This window comes from Prunus persica, chromosome G5 (assembly GCF_000346465.2).
Source record: "Prunus persica cultivar Lovell chromosome G5, Prunus_persica_NCBIv2, whole genome shotgun sequence".
Taxonomy (NCBI): domain Eukaryota; kingdom Viridiplantae; phylum Streptophyta; class Magnoliopsida; order Rosales; family Rosaceae; genus Prunus; species Prunus persica.
Genome location: NC_034013.1, coordinates 15,949,355 through 15,963,232, shown reverse-complemented (window position 1 = coordinate 15,963,232; position 13,878 = coordinate 15,949,355). Strand labels below are relative to the sequence as shown.

The following is a 13,878-nucleotide window of genomic DNA, read 5'->3' as shown; positions in this document are numbered from 1 at the left end:
AGCTTCAAATAACCCTAGGAGCAAGCCATGCATGAGGCACTTTGCCTTCCTTCTTGGAAAGCATGAATTGGTGCAAGCTCATTATAATTTAAGTGTCTTTTACTTCAGCTGTCTCAGAATCAAGAACACATCTTAGCATCCTATACTTGTTTCTGTATTTCTTTAGTTCATATGGATAAGAAGAGGGCAGATGTAAAATATTCATTTGAATGAACTATGATGTTGTGTTGCATGCAATGGAAGCCCTCTGATTACAAAGAATGGTACATCTATTTAATTTACAAAGACTGTTTTTAACTTTACAGGCTAAAAAGTTTGAGAGAAAGCTTGAGGACATGCTTCTGTTTGACTTACCCATCAAGAGCTAAGAATGATTCTTCTACTGTCAACATAGGACCCTCAAAGAACTTGTGACTCTAAAAATTAAACAAAAAGGGTCATCACAGAAAATGATATCCCACTAGAAATGATGAAAATGGATGCAAGTCTCATACACCGTATGTCAGACAAGATGTTGCCAGTAGCATGGCAGATTGCATTGCAGGAAAATTGACCCGAAGCTTTCCAAATTCAAAAAGGAGAGAGAGCTGTCTGAGATGTCTACATATTTTTCTTGCTATTCTGCAACATGGGAAAGCATATCTGATATGTCTGGTTTGGAGCCCTCCTGCAGTGCTGGCCTGGTGATTTTACCAAGCATCTCATAGATTACAGTTGCATGCTTATGGGTCCTATCACCTGCCACAAAATCATGAACAACTCCATTGATTTGAACCCAACTTCGGCCTGGGGGCTTTCTCACGCCCATCTTAACCATTTTCTGCCTCACAGAAGCAACATCTAGCCATCTTTTAGTAGAGGCATACACGTTTGATAAGAGCACAAGATAACCTGCAGCTTGGTCAGGGTCAAGTGCAACTGTCAATGTTTTAGCCACATGTGATGCGAGCTCAGCATTCTTGTGAAGCCTACAACCGCCAAGGAGAGCACCCCACACAGCTTCGTTCGGATTCATGGGCATAGTCTCCACAAGCACATGTGCTTCTTCTAGAAAACCGGCTCGGCTCAAGAGATCAACCATGCACCCATAGTGCTCAATCCTTGGGGTAAGTCCGCAAGTTTGCATCATGAACTTGAAAATTCGGCGGCCCTCGTCAACTAATCCAGCATGGCTACAAGCACACAAGACACCAACGAAAGTTATCTCATCAGGTCTTACATCATCAACTCCCGAGCTCAGCATCAATTGAAAGATATGAAGGGCTTCCTCCCCGTGACCCTGCTTTGCAAACCCAACGATGATGCTGGTCCACGAGACAGTGCTTCTTCTTGGCATCTGATTGAACAATTTATAGGCTTCTTCAATTAAACCGCAACTGGCATACATGTGTATGAGTGCATTGTACAAAGTCACCAACCGTGGCTCGGACTTCATCCACAATCTCTCTTCAATGTACCAGTGAATCCACCTTCCCAATTTCAAGTCCCCTATTTCAGCACAGGCCGATAACGCTGCCACTAGCGCCACCTGGTCCAGTTCCACATTGGACCTCCTCATCTGACCAAACAAAGACAAAGCTTGCTTGCACCTCCCGTTTTGAGCACACCCCGCAATCATGGTTGTCCACGAGACAATATTCCTCTCTGGCATCTCGTCAAAAACTTGCCGCGCCCCATCAACATTCCGACATCTTATATACCCCGCAAGCAGTGAATTCCAACTCACAACACTCCTCTCACCCATATCGTCAAACAGCCGGCGTGCATACTCAACGCCACACCCTGACCCTCCACAAATTGCATACAAATTAACCAAACTCGTCTGGACAAACACATTAGAACCAAACCCATTTGCCAAAACTCTCGCATGCACCTGCTTCCCTTCTCTCACCAACCCTGACCTCGCACAAGCACTAAGAACATACAAATAAGTAAACCCATCAGGCTCAGCCCCCACACCCACCAGCCGATTATATAGTTGAACAGATTTTCGGGGAGTTTCACTTCTGGAATGGCCTCTAATTATCTGGTTCCACAAAGTAGTACTTGGGTTTTCGACATTTTCAAAAATTTTGAGGGCATGATGGAGACACCCAGAAGATACATAGAATGATAATAATCTAACAAGAATGTAGCTTTTTTGGTTGAACCCGTGAACAAGTATTTGGGTATGAATTTGGGTAAGTTTTCTTATGGAGTTGCAGCTCTGTAATAGAGAGAAGAGGTACTGCTGTAGAGCTCTAGAGGTTGCAGGGTTGTTGGCGGGAATGGCTTCCATAACCGACATTTAAAGAAGCTATTGGCAAAGCAAAACAAACTTGGCGTAATAATAAGGAGCTCAACGACGTCGTTTTAATTGCGCGAAATAATCATTTGGGCAAATGTTCAAGCTCTTCTGTTCCAAACACACACACCCATCTTCACCTACTACACTTCCAGTTCCACTTCCACCAGATGTTGAAGCTTTTAAGAGCACTTTCTTTCTCATCATCTCCCTCTTCTTCTTCTTCTTCTTCTTTTTCTTCTTCCTCTTCCTCTTCTTCATTATCCAATTTCACGAGCACCATACTCAAATGTCAAACCCCTACCCAAGCACTAGAGCTCTTCAATATTGTGTCAAAGCAAATGGGCCCAAGAAAGAATCTTCAGCTTTATGCAGCGATTACCCATGTTTTAGTCAATGCCCAACGGTATGTTAAATCCAGGTGCTTGATAAAAGACCTCATCCACGACCTTCAAAAGTTCTGCAACCCCAGCCTTGCTTGTCACTTGGTCTTCGATGCACTTAACTGCTTAGAAAGCTCGAGGTTTTCTCCAGATGTGTTTGGAGTGTTAATTATTGGGTTATCCGAGATGGGCCTTGTTGAAGAAGCCTTGTGGGTGTACCGCAACATTGGGGTGTTGCCTGCAATGCAGGCTTGTCATGCGCTCTTAGATGGGTTGGGGAAGACGGGTCAGCTCAAATTGATGTGGGAACTTTATAATGAAATGAGTTCTCGTGGATTGTCACCTAGTCTTGTTACATATGGCGTGTTAATTGGTGTATGTTGTAGAGAAGGCGATAACTTGAAGGCCCGTAAATTGTTTGATGAAATGGGTGAGAGAGGGATTAAACCAACGGTTGTGATCTATACATCTATTATTCGGGGTCTGTGCAATGAGGGTAGAATGGTGGAAGCGGAAAGTATATTTAAGATGATGGGGGAAGCTGGTGTGCTCCCAAATCTGTGGACTTACAGTACTCTGATGAATGGGTATTGCAAAATGGCTAATATTAAGCAAGCCCTTATCTTGTATGGGAAGATGCTAGGTGATGGCTTGCAGCCAAATGTTGTGATATGTAGTATTTTGATTGATGCACTTTGCAAATTAGGCCAACTGAGAGCTGCAAGGAGCGTTTTTGTATATATGGTTAAGTTCGGCATTGTTCCTAATATATCTCTGTATAATGCTTTGATTGATGGGCACTGTAAGGTTCAACAATTATCTCAAGCTATGGATTTGAAATCAGAGATGGAAAAGTTTGGAATTTTGCCGGATGTCGTGACTTACAACATCCTAATTAAAGGTCTGTGTACTGTTGGTGGAGTGGGAGAAGCACATCACTTACTTCAAAAGATGGAAAAAGAGGGATTAATTGCGAATTCTGCGATTTATAATTCACTAATTGATGGGTATTGTAAAGAACACAATATAGGGAAGGCTTTGGAGGTGTGCTCTCAAATGATTCAAATTGGTGTGGAACCCGATGTCATCACCTTCAATCCTTTGATTGATGCATATTGCAAGATGGGGAACATGGAAGCTGCTATGGACTTGTACTCACTGGTGAGTAAAAGCCTTGTGCCTGATATAGTAACTTACACAACTTTGATCGATGGGCATTTTAAAGTTGGTAATGTGAAAGAGGCTCATCGTCTGCATCAGGAGATGCTGGAGGCAGGCCTCACCCCCAATGCTTTTACTGTTAGTTGCTTGATTGATGGCCTGTGTAAAAATGGAAGGACTTCTGGTGCAATCAAACTTTTTCTGGAGAAAACTAAAGCTGGCCCCTCTCTATATTCCCCAAATCACATAACTTATACAGCTTTAATTCATGGTTTGTGTGAAGAAGGCCAAATTTTCAAGGCAACCAAGTTCTTTTCGGATATGAGATGCTATGGTTTGAGACCAGATGCATTAACTTGCGTTGTCATCTTAAATGGGCACTTCAAAGCCAAGCATATGATTGGCGTGATGATGCTGCATGCAGATATGATAAAGATGGGTATGATGCCCAGTGCAGGCATATGTGCAATCTTAGCTAGGGGTTATCGAGAAAGTGGTGACCTAAAATCAGCTCAGGCATTGTGAGGAGGATCAAATGGAATTAGGTTGGTTCTTGGTCGTAAGAGGCTACAGTTTGGAATAGAATTAAGGTCTCTATATCGGGTTGGAGATTAACAATATCCTTGACAGAAAGGACCTCTAGGGTTATGGAGAATATATGAAATAGTTCATGCTGTGTTATTGGCTTAAGTAACAGACAAGTTGGATTAACATTACATCTTCTCTACTGAGAGGTAAAAGACTAACCTATTTGTTGAATAGTGCAATGCTTACTATTGTGAACTTTAAAGCCTGCAAATACACTCGGATGCTCATGGTCATTGTCAAAACATTCCTGATTCGAGTTAGGCCAATCTTGTTCGACAGTTTCTATTGCTTACATAAACTAGCTATGTTGGTTTGGTTCATATTTGTATTTCAATTTGTTAAAGTTGTCACAGAGCAGAAGTTAGTGTAGCAGCAAACTTGGATAATGTGAAGTTCATAAAATCATGTTATTTTTTTATTTGGTCGAATGAGGTGATATTATTAAGGTTCCAAATCCTCAAGATATTAGAAGAGGGGAATGTTGCTTCTCGCATGGAATTCTCACAGCAACTTTCTCAGTGCGTGATTAGTCCAGGGCAAGCCTATTTGAATTTCCACGCCATAAAGCCTTGTCTTAAATGTTTTGGTTACTTTGAAACGGATAATGAGATTCCTGAAAGGTTTCCTTTTATCCAAACAAGGGTGGCAAAGCCTTCTTCCCCATTTCATATAACTGAATGTTTTGCTGAGCATGTGACTGAAATTTTTTTGCTGGATGAAATCATGGATGTGCTTGATATTTTGTCATTTGGTAAAGGATGTGATGGCTACAATATACTCATGTATGATACTGTGAGTTAAATTTTATGGTATAGCATGTGCAGCAAGAAATCTTGGGAAAGGATAAAGCCTCCCGTGCATCCAATGTACTTCATTGTTTTTTTTTTTTCTCAACTAATTTCTAGCAGTGTCCACATGCAGCTTGTATATATATATATATATAGATATAAATCAACACACTGCTCTGCTTCTATAAATTTGGGTTTTGGGGTTTTTTTGCAGTAAATGATTAGAAGTTTTGGATATAATTCTAGTTTATTGCAGGTTACCCATTCATTTCAAGTTGATCATTTTGAGAAAATCAATCTCAATTTTCGAATTCTGGAACGTATATAGTCCAAGACAATTATTGTGCAAGTCATAGCATAACATGTGGTGGTTATTTTCTGAAATGATTTTGGTGCTCTGAGTTTAGTTGTCGTAATCCATGAGACAATGGGGTTTAATCCTTAAAATGGAGGAGGAGCTATGAGCTTAATTTAGAACTCTGAAAAGGTGAGATGATGTAAAATTTATGATCAGATGCTCAAAATATCTGGCTGGAGGCCGTGCAAGCCGACCCAAAGTTTAGTAGGCCAAACTTTTTGTTGGGTAACTGGTGTATTTGTAGCATGGGAGTTTGATTGCTGCATGGATATGTGCATCTCTAGCCCTTGTGCTTGTGTGCTGCTGATCTGAATTGCAATGGAGAAAGGTAAGCAAATAGACATTGGCAACAGCAGCAGGCATTATGGTAGCAGCAGAGCTAAGAGCAAGAACATGTCCATTGATTGTAGCAGAGTAAGAATTTTGTCGTGTGACCGCGACGCAGTGAGTTGTGAGGAGGTTTACACACTACTGGCAAAATGCAGTTATCAGGGTACGTAATGTAACATGACGTACGTGTATGTATATAGCAATCCTTTCTTCTTGCACTTTGATCCTGGGCTGAAACGAAGTTCCCAATTAATTGTTTTCTTGAATTCCAAGCAGTTTGGAGTTTGGATGTATAATATGCAGCAGCTCTGTTTTCTAGCATGTGCAACCTTGAGTTCCAATACTATTATCAACAGTATAGCCGCTTTAAAATACGCCCCGCTATACTTTTAAATATATACGAATATTTTGACGGTATAGCCGCTCGGCTTTCCTCTTTAAATGCATTCGAATATTTTAACGGTATATTTGTTAGTATTTAAATAGTAGCGCCGCGCGGCTATATTATTTATGTATTCCAATATTTTAACAGTATAGCATATATTCTAATATTTTAACAGTATAGACGCCCGACTATACTACACAAAATGGGTTTCTTTTTTAATTACTTTAATTATTATTTATTTAGTGAATAAATTAGTATTTATATCTTTTATTAATTTCATAAATTACTTAATAAATAGTAATTAATTATTTTAAATTATTTGGTGGAATTTGTATTTTATTTTATTTATACAAAATTAGTTTGTTTAGTTTAATTAAGTAATATCTTAACTTTTTTTAATTATTATTATTTATGTTTTAATTAATTGTATTTACCTATCTTAAATAATTTTGTGGACTTTAAAATTACTTTTAAAATCTAAATATTTTTTTAAAAATAGTTTTAGTTTTTTAAAAATTATTTTAGTATTCCAAAAATGGAATTGAGCCTCTAAACCTTAATTCCAAGTCTCAAACACTAACCACAAGACTACTATGGGGCACTTATGACTCGATTAAGCTTGGATACTCACGTAATTCAACCTTGGGTTTTACAATTAGAGTTCTGAAATTTCACCGAGAAATAGTTTACGTCGTACCAACCACGATACCTAGTTTTTGATTATTGAATATGAATTATTATGTATATATAATCCAAACCCAATCAAAAGGTGAGGCCCAAGTTCCACATAGCACGTGTGGAAAGACTACCACTTAGAAGGAGTAGAGACTTTCTCTTATTTTTCAACGCGGGACTCAAGTTCATATATTTCATTCAAACTCCAACAAGTAATTGATATTAGCAAATCACGTTGTGACTTGGATTTAGGATTTGGAGTCTAAAATCCATTTTCAGAATATTAAGGACTCAATTAGGCTCGAACATGTAAATAATAAAAGTCAAGCAGATCCTAACAAAGCAGAGGATCCAAACCTATAAAAAAAAAAATTGCACAACATTAAAAGTTTATAATTATATAAGTATATAAAAAAAACAGTATAGCAACAACATATTAAAGTAATGATTGACGTAATCCAATATTAAGAGTCGTTTAGATTTAAAATGAAAGTAGTTATTAACAATTGTTTATTGGTAACTTCTTATTTATTCTAGAAATGTATTAAACTAATTACTAAACGTCAGTTTAACTTGTCTAGCACATCATACTTTGCTTTCCTTGTGGTTTTGAAGTGCTGTCGACGCAGGACGAAAGCTGTTTTCTTTACAATTTCGTAAAATTTGGTGCTACTGATTATCTGTTCAAGCCATTATGCATTGATGAGATATTAAACTTGTGGATCCACTCTTGGAGGCAGAGGAAGCCTCCTAAGGTAGGCATCCCTCTTTTTTTTTATTTTTTAAAACAACATGAGAATGGCTGGTTGCTGAGTGATCCACATTGTGCTCAAATCTTTCCCTTGTCACCAACTAGACAAACAGTTGAATCGAAAAACACTCATATATGTTTGTGTCTTTGTTTGGTTTTTATTTTCTCTTGCAGGAGATCGCGCCGCCACGGAAGAGCATTAGTCTTGTGGTTTCAGCCGAAGCAACTATGAACAGCATCTTGTCTTAGATGACACGATCACAGATGAAGAGTTTCCAGAGGATCCATAGCCGACTTTGTGTGTATCAGAAAATTAAATGGCATGATTATAATTACTGAGCTTCTATGTGGCAAACAAAATTTGGTTATCCATGAACTTCAAAAACCAAATTGTTGCAGGAAAATAAGCATATGCTCCATGAAGGAAATGCTTAGGCTCAGAAGGGTTTATTTTATAGTTTATGCTTGCTTGTATGATTCAAGAAAAATCTAGGGTTAAACACTTCCCTGGCCTCAGACAGAAGAAACAAGCACCTAGGAGGGATCCGCCATGACTATTAGCAAGGTTGGTTATACATATAGATTTTATGTAGCAGATGAACACCAGTGGTATTAAGAGCATGGGGAACAAATTTGAAATGGTCCAAAATCCACCCAAAGTGTTGTGATGCTAAGAAGTCCTCTGTTTCTGGTTTTTCCTACTTAAAAGTATTAATAACAATTAACCAAAATGATATGTTATTGTAGCTAACAATTAATCTAATGATTTCTGTAATTAAATTTGATTAGAGATTGAACAAGCACAAACCAATATTGAATATAAATAAATACATAATGTCGTTTCTATCCTCAATAGTCAATTTTGGTTGCTCTTGTAGCGAAGATCATGAGATTCCTGAAAAGGTTTCCTTTGGCAAAACTTTGTACCCCTTTTCATCTTCCTAAAACCCAACTTCACACACACCTCAAACCACCTAAAGCAAACCAGACCCTTAAGAGATACCTCAAATCCAATTGCACCATCAAAGCTTTCTTACTGTTTAGAGACATATTGAGAAAAAGCCCTTCCACAATTGATAGCTACACTCTCTTGTTTGTCCTTAAAGCTTGCTCCCAAAAGTCTCTCTCACTTGAGGGGAAACAACTGCATGCCCTTTTGCTTAAGTATGGCTTTCAATCCATAGTTTACCTCCAAACATCTCTTATGAATATGTACTCTGCTGCGGGTAATGTTGTAGATGCACACCTAGTGTTTGATGAAATACCCTGCAAAAACATAATTTGCTGGACCACCTTGGTTTCTGCTTATGTCGACGATCAACAGCCTAACAAAGCTCTTCAGCTGTTCAGGCAGATGCAGATGCACAGTGTGGAACCTGATCAAGTTACGTTGACAGTTGCTCTCTCTGCGTGCGCTGATCTCGGCGCATTGGAAATGGGAGAATGGATTAATGCTTATGTCCGTCGTAAATATGAGTTCGATACAGATTTAAGCTTGAGCAATGCTCTTGTTAACATGTATGCAAAATGTGGGGATATTGGAACTGCAAGGAGATTGTTCGATAGCCTGCAAGAAAAGGATGTTATGACTTGGACATCAATGATTGTGGGGCATGCGTTACATGGACAAGCAGAAGAAGCGCTTAAACTCTTTGGACAAATGAAAGAAGCGAGTAATAACACCACGAAGAACAAGAAGAACGGTAGCTATGGAAGCTCTTCCATTGTCCCAAATGACGTTACTTTCATAGGAGTTTTGATGGCCTGCAGCCACGCGGGGCTGGTAGAGGAAGGAAAGTGGCATTTCAAAAGCATGTGTCAAGAGTACGGTTTGAAGCCCAGAGAAGCTCACTTCGGCTGCATGGTGGATCTTCTCTGCCGAGCCGGGCTTCTGCAAGAAGCTTACGACTTTATTTCAAAGACAGAAGTGCCTTCAAATGCAGTGGTTTGGAGGACATTGCTGGGTGCATGCAGCCTCCATGGAGATGCTGAACTTGGGTCACAAGTGAGGCAGAAGCTGCTTGAGTTGGGGCCAAGTTATGTTGGCGATGATGTTGCTTTGTCCAACATCTATGCTGCCAAAGGCATGTGGGAGAAGAAGGTGATTGTTAGAGACCAAATAAAGCAAAGAAGATCTCCTGGTTGCAGTTCAATTGAGGTGGGAAGGAGCATTGCTGAAGCAAAGAAGATCTCAAGCAGTTGATTCTAAGTATATGGCCACTCTCCTGAGCTTTCAAGCCTAAACGAGTCTTGAGGGAGAACAAAGGTTGTAGTGCAACTGTGTTGCTACTTGCAACTTAAATATCACTACTTGTTTTATATTTTTCAAGATGGATTTTTATTTTCTGAGGAATGCATGAATGATCTTAGGAAAATTAAAGAAAGAATTTAATCTTAAGTTTAAATTGGTAATATAAACATAATGAATTAAAGTCAACTACATTTGATACCAACAAACAATGGCAGGTCAACTACATTTGGTGCCAACACACAATGTCACAATGTCACGATACATATGCAAATGGATTCCAACATCTGTATTTAAAGATTATTAAAGATTCCAAACCTATACATTGAAAGATACATGCTACATCTAGAAATATTTTAATCAACTAATCATATAACTTAAATCTAATACGTCAATTTTGAAATTATGACACATCTATATTTAATTAACAATTGTTCTAATAATTTAATCTGATAACTTTAATATAAGCCGTAAAATTTTGAAATTATGACACACATATATATATTTAATTAACAAATATTCTAATAATTTAATCTATTAACTTAAATATACGCCGTGAATTTTGGAATTTTTGACACATATATATATATATATATATATATATTTAAGTAACTTCAACTTGACATTATTTAGTCTAAATCAATCCAAACAATAGAGAAAAAACCAAAAACCTGACCCCACCGTGACAGCCGCCCATGACCCAACCCAAATCACCCCACCCCACCCTTCCCTTTTATGAAGTACTTAGATGTAATGTAGATGCAACCGTGACGTATCCTAAATTTATAAAGTATTATTATATCAAAAATTCGTATGGTTAATTTGAAAAGTTGAAATACATGGTAATAAGTGATTGATTCGGAATTAAACCACAGTGATATTCTGGTATAAATAAGTTTTTATCTACCCCAAGGTGGCAACCCCTTCCTTCCATGCCGCCCGCCAACGCCCTCCGCCTCTTTCTCCGCCTATTTCTCCCTCCCTTTTGAGTTCAAACAACCATGAAGCGTCCGGACAAATCAATTCATGGAATCTTTCGAGCTAGGCTAGCCTACGAGCACCCACACCCATGTTCCTGACACAAGACACTCCTGAATAGTGAAAATCGGTGGGGTGGGGTCAGCTGCGAGGTTCGGGTTGGGTGGGGTTGGGGGTGGCTACTTTTTAATTTAATTTCTAGACCTTTTTTTTGGGAGCAATTATTTAGACTTTTTTTTTTTTTGAAGTGGCAATTATTTAGACTTAAGAATCACTTAACAGCTTGCCACCTATACTATACTCGCACTCCACACTCATCCATTATTATTATTATTTCCTTTTATATTATTTTGGACTTTTAATTTAATATATTTTTTGGACTTATCCAAGTCTCAAGAATTGATTGCTTTTCTCTGATATTTATCTGCATTTTGCTTTGTCAATGTCATTCCTCTGTCTTGGATTTGTTATCATCTCTGATACCACCCAAAATTAGCAAACAAGGTGTAAAGTTTGAGCCTTTATATCATTTACAAAATCCTGATCGGTAACAGTTCCCTTATTTATGTCATTAGCTTATCCTATCCGTTCAATTAATTTTCTGCAAGTTTCATGAACTAGGGCTAGGGTTCCATTTTCTACGTGTGACTCATTAATCTTTCTCAATCTCTACCTGTAGTCTGAGATTTGTGCAGCAGAAAACCCCACTTTGAGTTTCAGTAATCCCACGACGTTTTGCCTCTACTTGACCGTTATGGAGACCGCTGAGCTACAAAGGGTTGGAGTCGTTCAACGTGTTCCTCTGCTTATCATTAACTTCGTTGCTGGAGCTCTGGTTTTGCTCTGTGCTCTTGGTATTTACAAATTCTTATTGCTTTATTTTATTTTTTTTGCTTTCCGCTTTCAATCTTGAATTTTTAGCGGTTGTGATATCATATCAGCTTGTGGGTTTTGGTTATTTTTCATATATGTCAAAGTGCGTGCCTGTGTTTATTGTGTTTGTATGGAACTTCATGTTTTGAACTTGATGTTCATGGTGTTTTCATTTCTATTTTTCAATAAATGTTTGAAGAATTGTAAATCTAATATGTAACTAAGAAATTGATGTTATTTTTCCCATGTCCGATTATGAAGAAGCTGATGTAACTATATAATAGTAGTGATATATTCTTTTTAATGGGGATTGATTTGCGTCTTTACATTATCGTCCTCTTGCAGCTGGATTTTTCACTGGAGGTATTGCTGGTGCTTTAGCTGGAAAAGCTTCTGATAAAGGTGTTGTTCGTGGAGCTGGACTGGGTGCTGTTGCTGGGGCTGTACTCTCTGTAGAGATTTTGGAGGCGTCACGTGATTTACTGCGACTAGGTCGGCCTGGTTCACGAAGATCTTCATTGATGGTTAGTTGTTACGCTCTGGTATATAAGTTTCTCTTTCTTTCTTTCTTTCACACCAAAGGTGATCCTTAGAAATGTCTGAACCATGATTGAAAATTTTTGGTTTTCAGCTTAAGTTTATAATCAGGGACCCATAGTTAAGCTTATACAGGCATAGCATCACATCATCGTAATACTATAGACTGATTGTCTGTTTTTTGGGTTCAGGCAGAAATTACAGAGGAGCTTATTTGTTGGAGATTTGAGGAGGAAAACTTAGCACCACCAGAAGGGCACACTGCTAACCAGTGGCAGGTTTTCACTCTTTAACACAAACTTTTTTCTTTTGAAGCAATATCATTTGAAAGTTGAAAATTTTGTCGCTGCGCATAGGCATGTCCAGTTTAGTTGGATGCTAGCAAGCGGATTGTGTTTCCCTTTCTATCTCAGCTATCAATTTTGACTTCCTCATTACACCTTGTTCCCTTTTGTTTGCTCCCAAATTTTGTAATCCTAGATTTTCATATGACCCAGCAGCTTTTGAATCCAGCCTTTGACCTCATTACACCTTGTCGCTTTTCTTACCACTTTATTGATCTGAAAGTTAATGATGGGACAAGTTGTTCAAAAAAAACTCTGATGGTGTGTCCCTCAATTGCTTTTTATCTAATTTATTAAGCTGGAATGAGCAGGTTACCTTCGCTAATCTTCGCCGTGATGAGATTTATGATGCCTTTGGAGGATCTGAAACTAAAGGGCTGTCAAGGGATGTGCTGAAGAAACTACCATCTCATGTGATTGTGGGGGATACCAGGGCAGCTCAAGGTTTCTGTTGTACGATATGTTTGCAGGTCAGAACTCTTTCTAGGAATGCTTGAACATTTTGTTTCTGTAGTTGTAAGTGTTGATGTGGCAAAGATAATAATAGTTGTTGTACTGCTATTATGGAAATTGCTTAATCAATACTTAAATCTTAATTTTGTATAAATATCTCTATAATTATCTTTAATATTTCAAGAACGGTGCAATTTCCCAACATGTATTAATTCACTTCGATTTAACTGAAAAGGACTCTACCTAAATCTCAACGATAACAATATGGTTTCTGCAGGATGTTGAAGTAGGAGAAATTGCAAGGACCCTGCCCCTGTGTCAGCATAAATTTCACCTGGCATGTGTGGACAAGTGGCTCATCAGACATGCTTCGTGCCCATTATGCAGACAAAATGTGTGAATGAAATACGTGTATTTTGTGTACAGTGGTGTTTCAAAGAGAAGTTACTAGCCCATTAGTGGGAATGTATATGATGGTTATTGTCTTGTCCTGTACTTTAGCCTTTGCAGTTTGGGGGTTGGTTTGTTTTTTTTCTGTACAGTGTAAATAACATAGTTCCTCATGAGGCATTATGTTACTCCTTTTAAAGATGGAGTGGACATTGAAAGTTGCTGTTTTAGATGCAAGTTATCAATACAAAATTTTCAGAAATGTTGGGAAAGAAACTTTATGCCTAGCAATGAAAATGCATTTGTGTATTTCAGACATTTTCAGAAATTTATGCTCCCCCCTTGATCTTCT

General features: G+C 38.3%; 4 protein-coding genes across 6 annotated transcripts; 3 read left to right on the top strand and 1 right to left on the bottom strand.

Moving 5' to 3' along the window:
• Positions 70-2,311, bottom strand: LOC18777622 (pentatricopeptide repeat-containing protein At5g66520). Its single transcript, XM_007210907.2, has one exon. It carries the CDS (start codon positions 2,285-2,287, stop codon positions 617-619), a length of 1,671 nt encoding a protein of 556 aa, XP_007210969.1. The 5' UTR covers positions 2,288-2,311; the 3' UTR covers positions 70-616.
• LOC18776050 (pentatricopeptide repeat-containing protein At5g61400) lies at positions 2,439-5,163 on the top strand. The gene has a single exon (XM_007210751.2). The coding sequence runs from the start codon at positions 2,455-2,457 to the stop codon at positions 4,351-4,353; it is 1,899 nt and encodes a 632-aa protein (XP_007210813.2). The 5' UTR covers positions 2,439-2,454; the 3' UTR covers positions 4,354-5,163.
• On the top strand, positions 7,619-10,032 carry LOC18776574 (putative pentatricopeptide repeat-containing protein At1g74400). The gene is made up of 2 exons (XM_020564573.1): positions 7,619-7,707; positions 7,878-10,032. Exon 2 carries the CDS (start codon positions 8,590-8,592, stop codon positions 9,904-9,906), a length of 1,317 nt encoding a protein of 438 aa, XP_020420162.1. The 5' UTR covers positions 7,619-7,707; positions 7,878-8,589; the 3' UTR covers positions 9,907-10,032.
• LOC18776300 (NEP1-interacting protein-like 2) lies at positions 11,056-13,854 on the top strand. Of its 3 annotated transcripts, none has more exons than XM_020563806.1 (6): positions 11,056-11,433; positions 11,609-11,783; positions 12,148-12,326; positions 12,531-12,617; positions 12,995-13,153; positions 13,414-13,854. In XM_020563806.1, exons 2-6 carry the CDS (start codon positions 11,684-11,686, stop codon positions 13,534-13,536), a joined length of 648 nt encoding a protein of 215 aa, XP_020419395.1. In that variant the 5' UTR covers positions 11,056-11,433; positions 11,609-11,683; the 3' UTR covers positions 13,537-13,854. The 3 variants fall into 3 exon arrangements, with proteins under 3 accessions (XP_020419395.1, XP_020419394.1, XP_020419393.1); XM_020563805.1 differs by having other exon boundaries at positions 11,057-11,476; XM_020563804.1 differs by having other exon boundaries at positions 11,057-11,783.